Source organism: Anabas testudineus, chromosome 10 (genome assembly GCF_900324465.2).
Source record: "Anabas testudineus chromosome 10, fAnaTes1.2, whole genome shotgun sequence".
NCBI classification, from domain to species: domain Eukaryota; kingdom Metazoa; phylum Chordata; class Actinopteri; order Anabantiformes; family Anabantidae; genus Anabas; species Anabas testudineus.
Genome location: NC_046619.1, coordinates 5,869,426 through 5,885,924, shown reverse-complemented (window position 1 = coordinate 5,885,924; position 16,499 = coordinate 5,869,426). Strand labels below are relative to the sequence as shown.

Sequence of the window (16,499 nt, the reverse complement as noted above, 5' to 3'; positions counted from 1 at the left end):
TTAAAGGAAACAAATGTGAACAAGTGCATTGATTTTTTTTTTTTTTAGCATCCATTTTTGCAATTAAATGGACAACACTGAAAGTAAATACTGTGACAGGAACCAATACTTCAGTAGCTGACATTTCAGTGGCGCAGTATCTCTGACAGTGACTGACTAACCCTAACAAACTGATGCTACACTTTTCATCACAGATTCCCTTGCAGCACACGTTGTCACCTCTCTCAGCCTGAACATCTCTTCAACGTGATGACCCTCCCAGGTGTCTCAAGATATGTTTGTTTGAGATATTTTGTTCTGGCAGTGAACTAACTCGCTGACCCTCGTTTATAGGTGAGGTGAGTCTCTCTACAAACATCAGTGCTCTCTGGTCACTCACTGAGGAGGGTGATTCTGATAAACCCCCATGTTGCTAATACTAGTGACTACCAGCTACCAGCAGGTAGTTGGCAGTGAAGGTATGTAATTTCCTCTTTTACCATGGCACCCTTTCAGAGCTTGTTCCTGCAGGGAGCTGCAGCGGGAAAACCCAGATCCTCTCTAGACAGAGCCCATTTTGCTCATCGGCAACAGAGCTGCCAGGTGTGAACTTGTGACGATGTAATAAAAAAGCATTTTTTCCATGCTGGTAATGTCTCAGTGAGAAGGACAAATAAAAGAAAAGGATATCTTGATTTGTTTATAGATAAGACTTTGTAGAAGAACATCAGTTTCTTCTAACAATTTGTATCTGCCATCTTTTATCATTTTCCTTGGAAAAAAAAAAAAAACAGTACAACTACTGTAAATTAGGCCAAATAAGATTAATTAAATAAGATTTAGGACTTTTGTGCTCATGCTCATTGTTCAGAAACCTGGCTTCAGACAGTCCAGAGCAGCAGTGTTGGAATTCTTACAAGGACAGAGTGCTCTATTTGTCAGTGTGTGGGGCCCCTTAAGGGCCCACCGAGTCTGATGTCCACTCACTCCTGCTCCTGCACTCTGACATTTTCTCAGCAGTATGAGGTTACATACGAGGAAAAAGACATCTAGATCTTCGTGCCTCCTTTTCAGCCTCTCACTCTTTCTGGTGACATCAAGACAAAACAAAGTCATCTCTAAATGAGAATGGACAGGAGCCAGTATTTATAGATGACCTGTGTATTGGTGGCTATTTTTATCTGCAACTTCTGATTGGTACACTGACCTATGACCTTTTAGGTTCTTACTGAATTTTGGAAAGGGGCAAAGAGCACAAATTGTACTGAAGTACATCCCTGGGATTACAAGCGTTCTAGGGTGAGAGTTTGTAACCTGCAGTGGCTGCAGGCTAGCAGGGTCACAGCCCACCCATGGGGGAGGGAGCAGGGTCACAAAGGCTGAGAAGGATGCATGTTCCCAGACACAAAGTAAAACACAGGAAGACAATGGCAGGCGGGCAGGAAAGGGCTGATTCTTAAGTGAATCCCTGAGTTAAAAAAAACTAGTTGAGGTTTGATAGATACATACACAGTAAATGTGGCAACATGATGAAGCCAACTCAGACCCAATTTCAGGTTAGGTCATGCTGACAATTAATTGAACTTTAAACCTAAAGATATCTCTAAGCAGTGCAGGAAAGATTACAATTTGGACAGCGCAGGCAAAACGAGTGACAATACGCTCTTGCATACTTGATTGCAGCAGGATCCCTCAGGAAGAAAAGGTTATAGGATCTCTGAAAAGGCGTCCATTGTTCATCATCTCCAGCAAAATGACTTTGTAAAATAGAGAGAAAGAAAAGCAAACCAGTGGACCAATGTGATAGCAGCCCTTGAAAGTGGAGAGCACTGATGCATGAGTGAAAAGCGCTTTATGTCAAATATAATTGTCCTGCCCTGAAAAACAAGCTAGCGATGTCTGATTTGATTTCCTCCTGTTTGGCTCAGGTTACTTCCTGTCCGCTTTAAGCATGTTTCCAATGACAGTGAAGATGCTTGAGAGATTTTTGGATGCTCTGCCGTTTTTGTCCACCGAAGGGGCTGAATTTAATGACCTCTTTGTGTGTGTGTGTGTGTGTGTGTGTGTGTGTGTGTGTGTGTGTGTGTGTGTGTGTGTGTGTGTGTGTGTGTGTGTGTGTGTGTGTGTGTGTGAGAGTGTTAAAGGGTAAAAGCCACATTTCTAATATTTGCTAATTAAAACATCATATCTTGTTTGCACAATGTGTACAAAAGTGTAAAGACATGTAGGTTTTTGATAAATAGATAAAATGCAGAAACTGTTTGAAATCAATTTTACCTTTTTATTTGATTATCTGTCTTATATTTCTTTGTAATGTATTGTGACATTAGTGAATTTCTACAAATGGTTATATCCCAAGAGAGCTGAGGCTTCACTAATGGATTAAATTACTGTTAACAGGAGCATCTTTGATTATTTTGTAAAAAGGTCAGGTGGCTTAAGTCCCCAGAGCCCTCTCTTCTGCCCAGGCCTGGTGTGTTGACACAGCTATAAGCAGTGACCTCCAAAAAACACTTTGTGTTAGTTACTGTAGTTGAACCTCAGAAATGCTCCACCCAGGAGAGAAATTCTCCCATGAACACTTGTCATGCTCGATCCTGGGACGGTGTGCTGTCCTGAGTTGCTGGCTCTTTCCTGCAGATGTCTGCAGTGGCCCTTCTCCTGTTTTTTCTTTTGCCCCTTGCTGCCGGCCTGGAAGCATGTCCAGCTGTCCCATCATTCTGTCAACGCTGCTGTCTCCCTCAGCCCCAGATTAAAAACGCAAAAGGGGCCGCCAGGAAAAGTGGCTCGCCCTCGTCTCTCAGGACTTATGTCAAAAATGTTTCAGTCCTCAGGTAATTTGCTACAGTCTGAGATCCTTTCACTATTTACTTCAAAGAACCTTGCAAAGAGAGGGAAAGAGAGACAAATGAAAGGGAGGAAAAATGATATTTAGTTGTGGGTAGTGACAGATCTACATTCTTGAGTATTGACATGCGATCTGAGTGAGGAGTCCTCCTTCTCTAGGGATGCTGACTGAGTCTACAGCCGTCCTTAAATCTGACTGATAAAAAGCTGCGAGTCCATGGACCGTCTTCCAAAATAGAGCTTATTCAAACAAATTGACTCAACTCCACAAGAATGCACAGTCACTCCTACACAAATAGACAGCATACTAGACAGCTAAGGTTCAAGGTTTGGAAAATCACTCACACTGCTCCGTGTAAACTGCAGGTGTTTTCTTCTGCTGCACAAATAAAAGGAGTAACACTGAATGTGAACAAGGTATATCAATTATAAAGTAGCTTGAGGGAGGTGTTCTCAACTTGGAAATAGGTTAAACTGTCTGAATCGGTCTGAAAGAGCTTGGAAAAGGGCCCTTGTCTACTTTATTTAAATGCTGGGAAGCTCTGCCCTTTGTGTGAGCTAATCTTCTGCTGCTGCACTTAAATACAAATTGGTTAAGACCTTTGGAATGAGGAAGGGAAACAGGAAGTTTCCAGTCAATTGCATTTTGATTATTATTGTAAGAATTATTTGTAGACACATATTAGTAGAAATGTGTCAGTGGAAAATAACTGATAGAATCATTTCAACAAATGATTATGAATCGTTTTTATTCCTGATTTTGTTGGTGTCTAGTTTAATAGTCTGGATGGATCACGGTAAGCACCTGTCCTGATGAGCTGCCGTGCTACATGCCAGCACGGTACGGTGCGAGCTGCTTCTGTTTGTGCGTGTGCTTTCAAGCTGTACAAGTGTGCACATGTGTGATGAAAAGCTCTGACATCAGCCCCGTCTCAGCATTTGGATTTTTGCAATGCACCAACACGAAAGAAGAAATCCGCAGACCCCAAAGCAGGCCATGACAAACCCATGACAGCTAGAACAGAACAACATCTCGAGTTTTCCAATCCAAATCAGGAATGCGTGGGCGCATTCAAGGCAAACAAAAACAGTGATTAAAGAGGGTAACAGGATCAGCTCTAATCAGCATGTCCCAAGAAAATGCCAAGGAGTTTTCAACCATTGTCAGGTTGCTCCACGAGGTGATCTCTTTCCCCATTAATTATGTTCTGTGCCGCGACTGTCGGCCTCTGCAGCGAGAGTGACCTTCTCTGCTTTCACGGGCCTGTGCAGAATGATCAAAAACACACAGAGAGACAGTGCAGAGAATCAAGCACCCAATGATGTGCCTGCCCTCTCATTTCTCTGACAAAGAACAATGGCAACCTCATAGCTAATGGCACTCACACAGAGAGAGAGCTTCTTCAGCACATGAGGAGTAGAGAGGTCGGGTGGGGTGAGGCGGGGGGGGATAACTATTATCCAAAGACATGTTCTATCATGTGATAAAGTCTGTTTTCTGAAGCCAAATCCTTTGGTGCCTCCCTGCTGAAAAAATTCAGAGCTTGTAATGGAGATTTGATCACCAGATAAAGAATGGGCTGAGCACTGAGAGACAGAAGGAGACAAGAATGATCATCGTGTATCTCGGGCTTATCGCTGGTGGAATAGCTCAATGACACACTGTAGCCCAAATGACAGCCCCCTTTTATAATCCTCACTGTGAGAGGTCAGGCAGGGATGGAGATCACCTGCAGTGCTGCTACACTGAATGCGTGTCAATGCTGCCCTCTGTTGTCCAACACCATTAACTACTGCCACATGCTGCCACCTGGAGTGATTCTCACCTCATTTCTATTTTCTGTAAATGGATGTTTATACTGTGACTTTCACACATAGTAGCTGATAAGGACACAGAGAGACTGCATTAGTCACAGAAAGACCACAGGATAAATAGATTGTAGCTTAGAGGCCTCTGACGTCTTGGGCCACAGAAAGTCCATGCACTACTCCATTATACACATGTACCTGTGTGTAAGGGCCTCATTAGTTAACAGGAAGTCCATTGTGAGTACGGTTGGCTGGCTGTCAGAATTTAATAAAGGGTGGATAGAGGATCGTAAAGTGAACAATCATTAATGTTCTCCAGGATTTGAAAATTGTTTCTAGCCCTCCTTTGTTGACAGACGAATGTACTGGGATGGCAGCACACGCTCTCTCAGCAGAATCTTGTCTTTCAACTATGGCATGCGGCTGCCCCGACCATGCCCTGCTGGAAAGGCCGAGCAGCTGTAGATGGTCATATAGGAGGATGTAAGACAAGCTGACGTCTCATCATACATGGAGGAAAACGTTTTTGACTGCTCTGGTCTCATTGTTTAAGATTGCACTGTTTGGGTTGTATTTACCCTTTTTCACTTCACAAATCAACAAGTAATTAGCCCAGAGGAGCCTTACACGCCTGCATCTCCACCTGCTTATTAAAGAGGAAGACTTCTCAAAGTGGCCTCTTTGTCACCAACAGTCAGCTAAACTAAACTAATTACCTTTAGTCATATGGAGACATAATGCTCACACTGCCTGATTGAAAAGCTGCTAGAAACCAATTTAGACTTCCTTTAACTTGCATGTATTGGGTTGTCATGGCAACCAGAGGTGGTAAATAATTAAGTACATTTGCTGAAGTAGTCCAGGCCTATTTACTTACATACCTTCTGGAAATATTGTACTTGTTCATATCATTGTTATTTTTTAAACTGTTCTATTTTCTTTCTATCTCAAGTAAAAGAATAGATTTCCACTACGGTATGGGTGCCACTTCCAATCCTATACCTTAGATGATGTACAAAGTATGCTCCCTATGCTACAGTCCATACAGTCCAGTCCAAGTACAAGTACTTCACTGAGGAAGTAAATGTATTTGAAACATAAACACAACACTGAAACCATAAATGTGCAACTCTAGTCCAGAAAAGTTGGTGAAAATGTGGCAAAGAAAGGTCAAAGGTCTGTGTTAACCAGTGATTAGCTAAGGAACAGAAGCTGCAGCTGGAGCTAATTTCAACATCATGATGATACTTATTTATGTATTTGTTGATTATATTTTTGTATAATTCTACATCTGAAAAGGTAACTAGCAATTAAAGTGGTCATGTAAAAAACTTTTTATTTTCAATCTGTATCCCGTCAAAATACTCCCATTAAGTACAAGTATGTAAAAACCACTATAAAGTACAGTATATAATTAGTTACTTGTTAGTTATCTACCACTCTGTGAGTACTTTTGTACTTTTACCAACTAGTTTTTTACAAACTTGAGTAAAGAATTTGAATTGTAGCTGTTCTTTTCACAGTAGAGTACTTTTTAAGGCAAGTATGTGCACTTTTACTCAAGTCTGTGTACTTCCACCGCCATCTAATGGTAAAATAATGCTCTAAGTATACTGTGTGTCTCAAACAAGTTTTAAAATGTATTCTTGTCTTTCTGGGCATTTTTACACATGTGGCATGTTCTTACAATTCAACACTGTAACGCAGAATACAATCTGCTGTAAGAACACAATTAGTATCTTTTGAAAACAACAAAGTATTCAAACAAACTTTAACAGCGTCAAGTACAAATTTTATTTACAAGAGAAATATTAAATATAGACAATTTAATAATATGTACACTATACAACATCGTCTTCTCAGCTGCTGGTTGCAGTTCAGGTCCCACTAGCTGGTCCTGCTGCTCTCAGCCGGTCAGTCTCTGCTCCAAGGTCTCCACATGGATGAAGAGTTTGGTGCAGACTCCTGCCTCTGTGTGAGGTGTCGAGGGGATCTCGGTGTGGTGAGTGGAGGGAAGTAGAAGGCAGAAGGGCCAGCGTGAGGCACTGTGGGTGAGAAACTAAAGAAGGAGGTGTTGGAGGACGGAGGTGACAGGCTGGGGGGGAAGGAGAAGTGAGAGGCAAATGACGGGAAAGAAGGAGCGACGGCGTATGTGGAGAAAGAAGGTGAGAACCAGGGAGAAGAAGGCGGGGAGAGATAGTCATGGCATGGTGTGGAGCAGGATTGAGGCTGAAAGGGAGAATGAGATGGAAGCAGCAACTTTGGAGACTCTACTTTTCTCTCAGATGTCTCAGAAATGCAAATGGCATCCACAGACGCAGCATCTGTCATGTCAGATTCAGCCTTTTTCTGGCTGGAGTCTGGTTTGGTCTGCTCGGCCTTCGTGTGATGTCTCAGCCCCTCAATCAGGCTTGTTCTCTGTGCCGGTGTTATTTTGTGCATGTAGCTGGTCAGCTGGGCCATACACTGCTGAAACCCCGCACTCTCAATGGCGAAGAGGGGAGGAGCGCTGGACCCTGGGTGGTGCAGGTTTGTCTTCATGTGACTACTGTTGGAGTCTGCAATGAACAAAAAGACACCAAGGCGGCAGATAAACAATAATGTAAGAGTAAAACACAGATGTGCTGCTGCAGAAGCTGGGTTCTCATACTTTTGAAACAAAGGACCGAACTAGTTTGTTTCACCAACCGTGACTCAAGTTCTTCCTCTCTGTCCACTTCTGAAGATATTCCACAGTCAAGTCCAGGATCTCTGCTTTCTCTATCTTAGGGTTCTGCAGACGCTGCAGGTGAAGCATGAAAGAAACGCATTTCATCATTTTAAGGTCAAACTTTTCAAAGTGACATTGTTTAACATTCATGTAAAGGCCCGATGTGATTTTTATTTTATTTTATTTTTTTTTTTTTTTGCACTCACTGGATCAGATGTGTTATTCAGCAGCAAACTTCTCAGTTCAGCAAGACTTTGATTTATTCGATCTCTTCTCTTCTTTTCAACGACTGGTTTCAGAATCTAGACAGACGTCAACAACATGATGGGATTTTGATGAGGTTACAGTTGTAAGGCTGTATAATATATCAGCTAAATTAATGCATTTATTATTGGTTTAGACACTGTCAGAAACTGTATGTAGCTCAGTTATTAAGTGTTAGTAAGAACATATTTTACATTTCCAGATTGGAAAAGTTCCTGTGTGGGAGTCTTGTAAAAGTCAGAGGTCAAATGATTCACTGGAGGAATGAGTCTACCTGATTATTACACAGCCAAAACATAACTGTCAAACAAGAGAATAAAAATATATAAAAGGGATTTTCCTCAATCTGCAAGACAAATTAAAAGTGCTCCTTAATAATGGATTAGTAACTTTGAACCTGTATGATGCGTTTCAATAAATAAATACGGTTCTTACCCTTTTTCGACTCTTGCAATCATCCAGAGTTGGGTTTTGTAGTTTCCTCGTCATGTTGCAGGGTATGATCCAGACGTCAGAACAGAAGCTGCACTAGTTCAAACACCCTGCTGCGGCCCGTGAGCTCTTATAAGCGCAGCTCGCGCCGCCTCTGATTGGCTGACAGGTGTGAGTGACGCCACTTTACCAAAAATGGTTTTATTACAGAGTTGACTGAATTTGAACTCAGTTTCCAAACAGTTTGCCCTTAAAACGCAAATCAGACCATTTAGAAGAGCAATGTTACACCTTCATGAAGTGAAATGAGTTCACTTCATAATCTGTAGAATTCATATTCTGTAGTCAATATACAAAGATGGCGAAGTAAACTAAACATAGTGTAATATCAGACACGATCTTAATTCACTCACCATTCCTCACTGATTTCTTTTAACGTGGCGCATTCCGCTTCTTAAGAACCCCACGAAGTGAGAGTATGGGAAACTTCTCGTGGGAACAGAATCGAAGTGAGAAAGTGAGCAGCTATGCAGACTGTTTTTTATGACGTGTGAGACGTTGGCACTTTGCATTAAGTGATGAAAAAGGGCAAATGAGAGCGCGTATCCTGCAAAAAACCAGTGGTTCAAACTGAGAAGTGATGCAAGACACAAAGATCCATGCGTCTGTTTGTGCGCACTGGAATTACGCACACGATAACAAACACATCCACGTGTTTAAAGTGACTTTTTGACCATAAGAATTAAAAGACATCGTGTGGGAACAACGGGCAAAAGGGAGCACGGGCCAGGGGAGTGTGATCCTGACACTCCAGTGTTAAGTGTGCGCTGCCTCGGGTCAGTTTCGTACCTGATGTTTGGACTTCACACACGCTCTCTTTCAAAACCAAAGCCAGCTGTTGACTTCTCTACGTGTTGCCAAGCGTGTCAGGTCCATTTGATTTGAGCTCTTTTGTCAGTGGGGCTGATTCACCCGAGGAGTCACGATATTAGAAGTAAACGGTCCAGTTCTCTGCCACCAAAGAGCACATTTTTCACTAATTAGTTTCCATCACAGGCTCAGGCGAACACATAATGAGGCTCATTTGAGGGGCGTGACCTCAATCGCACGCACACTTCGATTGAGGTCTAACCCTCGATGTGAGCATAACATCGTTAGATTTATCAAAACCTACTATACTTTTCCACATTTGAAACCCAGGCTGGTCAACTTGAGTCTTAAATACTTTAATGCTAAACATGCTGTGTGAGTTTGCATGAGCTGGTAACCAGCAGTGACCCCTGATCCTCCACTAATCGCCCTCTCTTTGACTTTAAACGGAAGTATCACTGCCTCTGAAAAGCCACTTAATCTCTACGGGATCCCCGTGATCCGATCATCCCAGTGTTATCCTCACCCCTTAGCCTATTACGGGGATCAGGGGCGACCATAAATGCAGTGCTGAGAAAGCTACCCCAAACCCATTTCAAATATCTAGACATTAAAAAAAAGTGTGTGTGCAGCGGAGTTCAAACATTAGACAAACACCACTCCTTCACACAACACATGCGTTTAAAGGTTTACTTACAATTAAAGTTTAAGATAAAATGAACAAAACGTAAATCAAATGAATCCAAATTTAACTGTTTTACTCTTCACTATTAAGGAGTTTCAGTAAAAATGTTTTAACACACACACACACACACACACACACACACACACACACACACTACATTTCAATTTTTGTTTAATAAATCTCGTTTAGGAGGATCGTTGGTTGCCATCACCTCTCTACAACATGGGGGAGGTTTCGGGGCATATTTGCAGGAGAAAGGGGGATTGGAGATCCCTTTGAACGCCTTAAACTCTCTGCGTTAAGGCCGCGCCATAGTCCATAGTGTGACGCTAAATGGATGAAGGGTGTGTCCCGCAGGGGCGTGGCTGTCTACAGGGAAGTCAACAAATTGCAACGAGGACACAAAGCGTGCTGTTTTCAGTTTGGACTCGAGTGGACAACACGCAGACACGAGTCAACCTGCAGCATGAAGACTTTATCTCCAACCGCGTCTCCCAAACAGCAGAGGACCATGCGAAGGGTAAGCTGCCAGGTTCTGACCCTCTGAAGGACTTTGTTTTAAAAAAGGTGAAACGCTTAAACGCCGTTTGGGTTTGTTGTTCTAATATTTAACATTTCTACCTCCAGGTGTCTAAACCTGTTATGGAGAAACGCAGACGGGAGCGGATCAACCACAGTCTGGAGACTCTGCGGCTTCTGATGCTGGAGAACACTCACAATGAGGTAAGGATGCGCGTCATGGTGTGGTTGTAGTTTAATGATCCCTGTTAATGTGAATGTTTTTAATCTCAAATGCAGTTCGTGAAATGATTCCCAATTTTTTCTCAATTTAGAAACTGAAGAATCCCAAAGTGGAGAAGGCAGAGATTCTGGAAAGTGTGGTTCAGTTCCTCAAGACTGGGAAGGAGGTGGAGAGCGGTCAGCGCGCCATGAAGAGAGTCCTCTCCAGGGAGCAGAGACAGCTCTGTGCCCGCCAGCGCAACTACGATGACGGCATGAGGTCTTGCCTGCTGCGGGTCAGTCAATTCATAGCCAGCAGGAGCCAGGAGTCAGATGATGCCGGTGGGGATTCAGTTCAGGCTTCTCTTGCGCTTCCTCCACCCCAGACTTACCCCTCATCTCCAGGGAGCGTCCACAGGGCACTGATACCTGCTGCTGCTGCTGGACACTCTGGTGCTCTGTCTCCTCAGCATCTGTCCCACCATTACAAGAGCCCTCATCTGTACCTCACCCACAACAGTGGCCTCCACTGTGACACCAGGAAGCTGCTCTCCCCCACAGCAGCCTCCACACACGTTACGGATCCTGTGTGGAGGCCCTGGCCTCAGTAACAGAGACTCCCGAACATTAGAGATTATTTTTGATATGTACTGTGGATGCTGACAGACTGTGTAAATATGTATTTTATTGTACAGCCTGGATTATTTTGTACAGTGAATATATTTTCTGATAGGATTATCCACTTTAATGTGGGTTTTGTACATGCATCACATGCTATATTCTTCTTTTTTTTATATTTTAGATGTAAATAGGAGATATTTCTTTAGCCAGTATTGCCGGCAGTTTGATGCTATTTCATACCAAAGTTATTTGGTGTTGTTGAAATGCTGCTTTGACTTTTACAGTCTGATCAGGGGTGCTCTTCTCATTTTTCTTTGCCCTGAGTCTGAGGTGTTTGTATTATTCAATGACTGTACTTGCTGAGTTCTGTTCCCACTGGCAATTAAAGAATGATACCAATACAGCTGCTTATTTCATGTGTGAACAGTTTGTACTTGACCAGTCTTTGCCCCAGCACTCTGAGATAAAAGAGGAAGGATCTAGAGGACAGTTAGCAGGTACTAGGTAGGTAGTTATGGCACTGTTGTCTATTGAAATGTTGATGGTAGATGGGCTATTGTTCCTATGATCTTGATGGCAGTATTTCAAATGTAAGTAGTAAGTTCAAAAGCCAGTAAGGGTGGTCATTCACAGACTGTCCAAAATTCAGACAGTTACGGGAGCATCTAATCTACAAAATAGAGCTTCAGATGTCCAAACACTATTACACAAGAGCCAGGAGGTTGAGTAGGCTGTTCCCCTGAACCCTAAAATGAAAAGGATGAACCTTTTGGTCAATCAAAGAGACATTAGCTGTGGTTATTATAATAATCTGTTAATCTCCAAAAAACTTTTCAGGTCAGGTTCTAACATGAGAGGATTTGTAAGTCTAACTTATTCTAAGTCACTATTTGAATTTCAGTCAGAGCCTTTTATTTGATAAATACTGCAGATGAGTGATGCTGTACATACATCTAGTTCTTTCCATCACTGGATTTTTTTACTGCCTCTTGGCACAGGGTTATTCCAATATGACAGTATCAGGCTCAAATTGTAAAAGAGCGGTTCAGGGGCACATGGATTGGTCACCACAGAGTCCAGACCGGATTGTTTTTACCACTAACCAAGACTCTGCAAGTGTTAGGTTTTGAGCCACTAAAATGCCAGAGCCACCACCATCTGCAATGAAGCTGCCCCAGTGTTTATTTAAATGTCATTCAATCTTTCAAAATTAAAAAACAAGAACGCATTGTGGGTGACTGTGCTGTGATTTAGTCTGATCAACTGTGGAAACTATTTCACTGTGCCAATTTACAAAACCGATCATTTTCAATGGAGTGATTTTAGGAGATGTAACACTTTAGTTTCTATAGTTTTAATTTGGTGAAGTGGACGGAACCTTGCTGCACATGTTGTGCAATGGCCACTGTCGTGTGCTTTTCTACATCTGAAAAAAAGCAAAGGGCCCCAAACCATCAGCATATCTATGCACACTGGAATGCGTCATAATCGTTCTCCATCCTGGCCTAAGTATGTGTTAAGCGTCCATACTTCTCTGAGTATCACGGTGGTCTGGTGCGTTCAGATCTGCTGAGGAAAGTGATCGTTTGGTTGTTGATTCTTGCGCATTAAAAGTTCATCCAAACAGAGTTTATGTCATCGTGCAGGGAGCACAGACTGTAACCTCCTTTGCTTTCGCATTAATCACGAATTGTGCGCGTCTGAACAGGTAAAGCAGTAGTTTATTCTTAAGGTGTGTCCAGCCAGTGGATACATACCTTCCTTCAAAGCCTGTTTGGAACATCTTTTATCAAAGGAGGTGTTAGTCCCGCTGGCTGATCTCACGACAGGATGCTCTTTTGTGCTCTTCTAAGCTTAAACCCCCCGGAGAAAAGCCCGCAGGACTAAGTAAATCAATTAAAGCTGGAATCAGATTAGAGTTTCATTTGAGGAGCATTTACCAGCGTGATGAGGCTCAGTCGGAGGCATCTAACCTCCTTACAGATTTCTAGTTTAGCGACAAGAACACAGAAAGCGAGCTCAGAATTCAACACTATAGCAAACTGGACCCTGGGAATCCAGCACACCGCTCACAGGTTCAACCTGCAGCGTTTGTCTCTGTTGGTTTTTGTCACATCAGCGCGAACGCGATGATCGTAAACTCCCCGTTTGCTCTCATCATCAAACCATTTGATGCTCGCACTTCACGTCAGGGGTCACCGCGCTATTTTTATAGTCCCAACCTCCCATGAACTCCTGAAAATACTTTTTAAAAAAATATTTTACTTAAAATAATCTGTTTAAAGCCATTTACCTTTGTTACAAACGTATACGAGCGTGTTTACGCAGCAACGTAAACACATGTTGACCAAATACGCGTCATCATCATCATCATCATCATCATAAATGGACTCGAAGCGACCTGCGTCCTGGACTTTAGGACATGTTTAGGCCACGTGTCGGCCAGGTTTCAGCTGGAGTCCGGATCCTGTGAAACCATCGCACCTCAGGGTGTTAATGGGTCTGCTGGCACCCACGCGCCACAGGTGACAGGCTCGCGCTCGAACTCGTCTTGGTGACGCAGTGATGGTGTTATGGTGTTATGGCGCATTTGGGTCACGTAGCTACACTTCAAATAAACTATAACACATTTCTATGTCCGGACTTTAACCGAGTTTAAGATGCGTAAAGGTTTTAAGGTAAACGGACTTGGAGGGTTTTATTCATATGCAGGTTTCTTCAGGAAAAGGTGAAATCATGACGCACGCTTCAGCCGCCTGCTCTGATTGGACGGTTACAATCAACAAAGTTTCACTCTCTTTGTTTTTCATTATTCATGTTGCCTAAATCCTCCGCTGGTGGTAGAGGCCCCGGGGAAACACATTCATGTCCGTGAACAATGCTGCACTGCGGTGGGGTGGGTCTGCCACTGGACAACATCTGCTGTGGTGGCAGCCAGCCCGCCCCAGTGATTACAGCCAATGTTCCACAGAAACACACAGAGGTGCTGCACCTGCAACCCGATCTCCAACCTGCTCCAATAGATGACACGACTGTTCTTTTCATGAAAAACATGTTTATTAGTAACAAGAGAGAAGCCGCAGTAATAACGCTGCATATGAATGACGAGATACAAGGAGAAATTACTCAACATTAAGCTGTGAGTTTACATTATATGATGACTAAACCCTTAAATGTGTGTGTGTGTGTGTGTGTGTGTGTTTATCAGTGGGTCAGGCTTTGCCAACAGCCAGGCCCTGAGCCTTCTGAAACTCTTGCTGTAAACTGGACAAGAGTTCTCGATGCTGTTCAGATTTCTTTTCCATGTCTTTTAGGAGTGACTCATACCTCTGACTGTAGAAAAAGGAAAGCAAAAAACAAACGATTAGTTTTACAACTAAATGAAACACACAAACATAAACATACATACACACACACACACACACACACACACAACTATCTATATATAAATTGCAAGAAAACTTTAAATTTCTTATCAAGCTGTCAACTTTATATATATATATATATATATATCTACAAGAAAATTTTGCAATTTCTAGAATTGAGTAGTCTTCCTATCTAAGGACAACAATAGATTGTCGAGTCTCTAATGAAAGTTTTTTCTTTCTGGCTATTGGTACCTATTGGAACTTGTAAACACACAACTGCTGATGTTCAGGTACTAAACTAACCTACAGATTGCCACGCTCCCTTGTTTGATTCATTGGTACTGCTGTTCTCAGCTGTGGTAACACAATTGCAAAAGGGTTTTCTCATAGTGTATAAGCATTATAAGATTATTAACTTGAATTAGCAGGAGATTAATGCAGAGGACTGACAATTGCTAATAATATGCCTCTATACAAAAATGTAGAGCATTCTTTAAAAATCATTTGATTCATTTTAATTGTTTGTTAAATTGCTACATTTGTTTGAGACTTGCATGAAAATTTGCAAGTGATCCACAAACAGACATGGCACTAAGCAGTGGGAAAATGAAATAACTAAGAAGTGGAATCAACGCCCGTTTGAGGTTCATCCCTGTTTTGTGTCTCCTATTGTGGTATAATACCCACTAAATGATGCTCTTACAGCCCCCATGTAATGATACAGAAGTTTCAAGTGTCTCTCCACACTCCTTACTGCCCTCTACCTGCTATTAAGCATAATAACACATCTATGTTCAGACCCAAAATCTACACCTGATTTTATTTGCTTGGAATGACTTCATGTGCAAATGTGTACAGCACATTTACTTTAAATGTTGCATAATCAATTATGCAAGGGTCCATTATGATGACAAGCGTGTGAAGGATTTTCAGAACACAGATAGTCGCAGAGGTAGAAAACCTGTCTAAGCTGATAACAATATCTGACATTTGACACATTTAAAGGACAGGTATTATTGGCCTTTGATCCATTTATGAAGATGATGAAGGGCACATCCCTGAAACTGGCACACAATACCTGCAAGTGTAGATGTAGGGTGACACACTAATCTATTTTCCTGGAGGCATGGGGAACACCTTCCTTAATAACTCCCAGTCCTGTTTATTTTAAGTTTATTTGTGGTGATGGCCAAAGTATCTTCTCTGGGCATGAAAATTAATTTCCTAGATGTTGTTGGTCAGTTATGATCCATGCTACAGACTACTGCATGGTCAGCATTGCATAGATAACATTTCTGACAATGAAATTTAATTTCCTGAGAAGGAAATTCAAGATCTGGTCATATTGTATTCTCTAGCACTGAAGATGTAAACACTATGAAAAACAGCACAGCTTTTATTACTCACATTTCTCCATTAATATACTCCAGCCGTTTTGCGACTGTGGATTTGGCCTCATCCAGATCTTGCTTCACTAATACTGGACCAATAAGCTTATAAACTGTGTTTGTGCTGCCCAGCATATCCAGCTCCTGGAAAGACAGAGATACCACACCTTTAATATTTAGCACTGTCTTCACAGTAAATTAGTTATAACAACAGAGATCCAAGAATAATAAGCTATTACAAAGAAGATAGGTTACCTCTTTGACAATGTTGTTCTCTGTCAGCTGAGTCTCCAGCTTCTGCCTGGCTGACATGCTCTTGCTAACATCTGAAAATGCAGACATGTGCTAATAAGCAGAGCTCTTGAATACAATTACTATAAGAATACAATGGACAAATTGTTACCCGAACAAATAATAGTTGAAATATATAAGAAATATAAAACGAATTTACTTAATTGTACGAAAACGTGTCCTAATATGGTCGGTTAGCTCGCCTCAACATGGCACGACAAGGCAAAACCTGCAATGCTATGCAAGTACCTACCTTTCTGCATCTGAGTGTATTTTTCTAATTCCGCTTGTAGTTTCTTTTGAATTGCCTCGGCCATATTTGTATTGGCTAAATAAATACTATATAGTGCGGGAATAAGTCAATACGATTTCTAGCTAAATGTAGTATCACATGAAAGATCAGCGTTAGCTAACAGGAAAAGCAACGGCTTCAGCGGATGTTAGCCCGTGCCTTCAGAGTAAAAGCCCTCACTATTTCATTTTTTTTATTCAAGACAAAATAGTACATATAGGCA

The 16,499-nt window shown here is 42.0% G+C and overlaps 3 protein-coding genes across 4 annotated transcripts; 1 reads left to right on the top strand and 2 right to left on the bottom strand.

Moving 5' to 3' along the window:
• Positions 1-2,091: 2,091 nt before the first annotated feature.
• Positions 2,092-16,415, bottom strand: pfdn6 (prefoldin subunit 6). Of its 2 annotated transcripts, XM_026357136.2 has the most exons (5): positions 16,238-16,415; positions 15,949-16,019; positions 15,713-15,837; positions 14,113-14,270; positions 2,092-2,108 (listed from the first exon to the last, which is right to left on the bottom strand). In XM_026357136.2, exons 1-4 carry the CDS (start codon positions 16,299-16,301, stop codon positions 14,150-14,152), a joined length of 381 nt encoding a protein of 126 aa, XP_026212921.1. In that variant the 5' UTR covers positions 16,302-16,415; the 3' UTR covers positions 2,092-2,108; positions 14,113-14,149. The 2 variants fall into 2 exon arrangements, with proteins under 2 accessions (XP_026212921.1, XP_026212920.1); XM_026357135.1 differs by lacking the exon at positions 2,092-2,108 and having other exon boundaries at positions 13,976-14,270.
• Positions 6,550-8,098, bottom strand: her11 (hairy-related 11). The gene is made up of 4 exons (XM_026358353.1): positions 8,045-8,098; positions 7,552-7,647; positions 7,324-7,417; positions 6,550-7,193 (listed from the first exon to the last, which is right to left on the bottom strand). The coding sequence occupies exons 1-4, from the start codon at positions 8,096-8,098 to the stop codon at positions 6,550-6,552; spliced, it is 888 nt and encodes a 295-aa protein (XP_026214138.1).
• On the top strand, positions 10,025-11,322 carry her5 (hairy-related 5). Its single transcript, XM_026357134.1, has 3 exons — positions 10,025-10,116; positions 10,224-10,319; positions 10,430-11,322. The coding sequence occupies exons 1-3, from the start codon at positions 10,063-10,065 to the stop codon at positions 10,925-10,927; spliced, it is 648 nt and encodes a 215-aa protein (XP_026212919.1). The 5' UTR covers positions 10,025-10,062; the 3' UTR covers positions 10,928-11,322.
• Positions 16,416-16,499: the final 84 nt, after the last annotated feature.

Bases quoted from the DNA above. Each gene is read 5' to 3' on its own strand.
- her11 (XM_026358353.1), bottom strand. From the start codon at position 8,098: ATGACGAGGAAACTACAAAACCCAACTCTGGATGATTGCAAGAGTCGA. The intron at 7,648-8,044 runs GTAAGAACCGTA...ACGTCTGTCTAG, and splicing joins ATTGCAAGAGTCGAAAAAGG to ATTCTGAAACCAGTCGTTGA. The intron at 7,418-7,551 runs GTGAGTGCAAAA...CTTCACCTGCAG, and splicing joins TGAATAACACATCTGATCCA to CGTCTGCAGAACCCTAAGAT.
- her5 (XM_026357134.1), top strand. From the start codon at position 10,063: ATGAAGACTTTATCTCCAACCGCGTCTCCCAAACAGCAGAGGACCATG. The intron at 10,117-10,223 runs GTAAGCTGCCAG...TTCTACCTCCAG, and splicing joins AGCAGAGGACCATGCGAAGG to GTGTCTAAACCTGTTATGGA. The intron at 10,320-10,429 runs GTAAGGATGCGC...TTCTCAATTTAG, and splicing joins TGGAGAACACTCACAATGAG to AAACTGAAGAATCCCAAAGT.
- pfdn6 (XM_026357136.2), bottom strand. From the start codon at position 16,301: ATGGCCGAGGCAATTCAAAAGAAACTACAAGCGGAATTAGAAAAATAC. The intron at 16,020-16,237 runs GTAGGTACTTGC...CTGCATTTTCAG, and splicing joins ATACACTCAGATGCAGAAAG to ATGTTAGCAAGAGCATGTCA. The intron at 15,838-15,948 runs GTAACCTATCTT...CTGTCTTTCCAG, and splicing joins AGAACAACATTGTCAAAGAG to GAGCTGGATATGCTGGGCAG.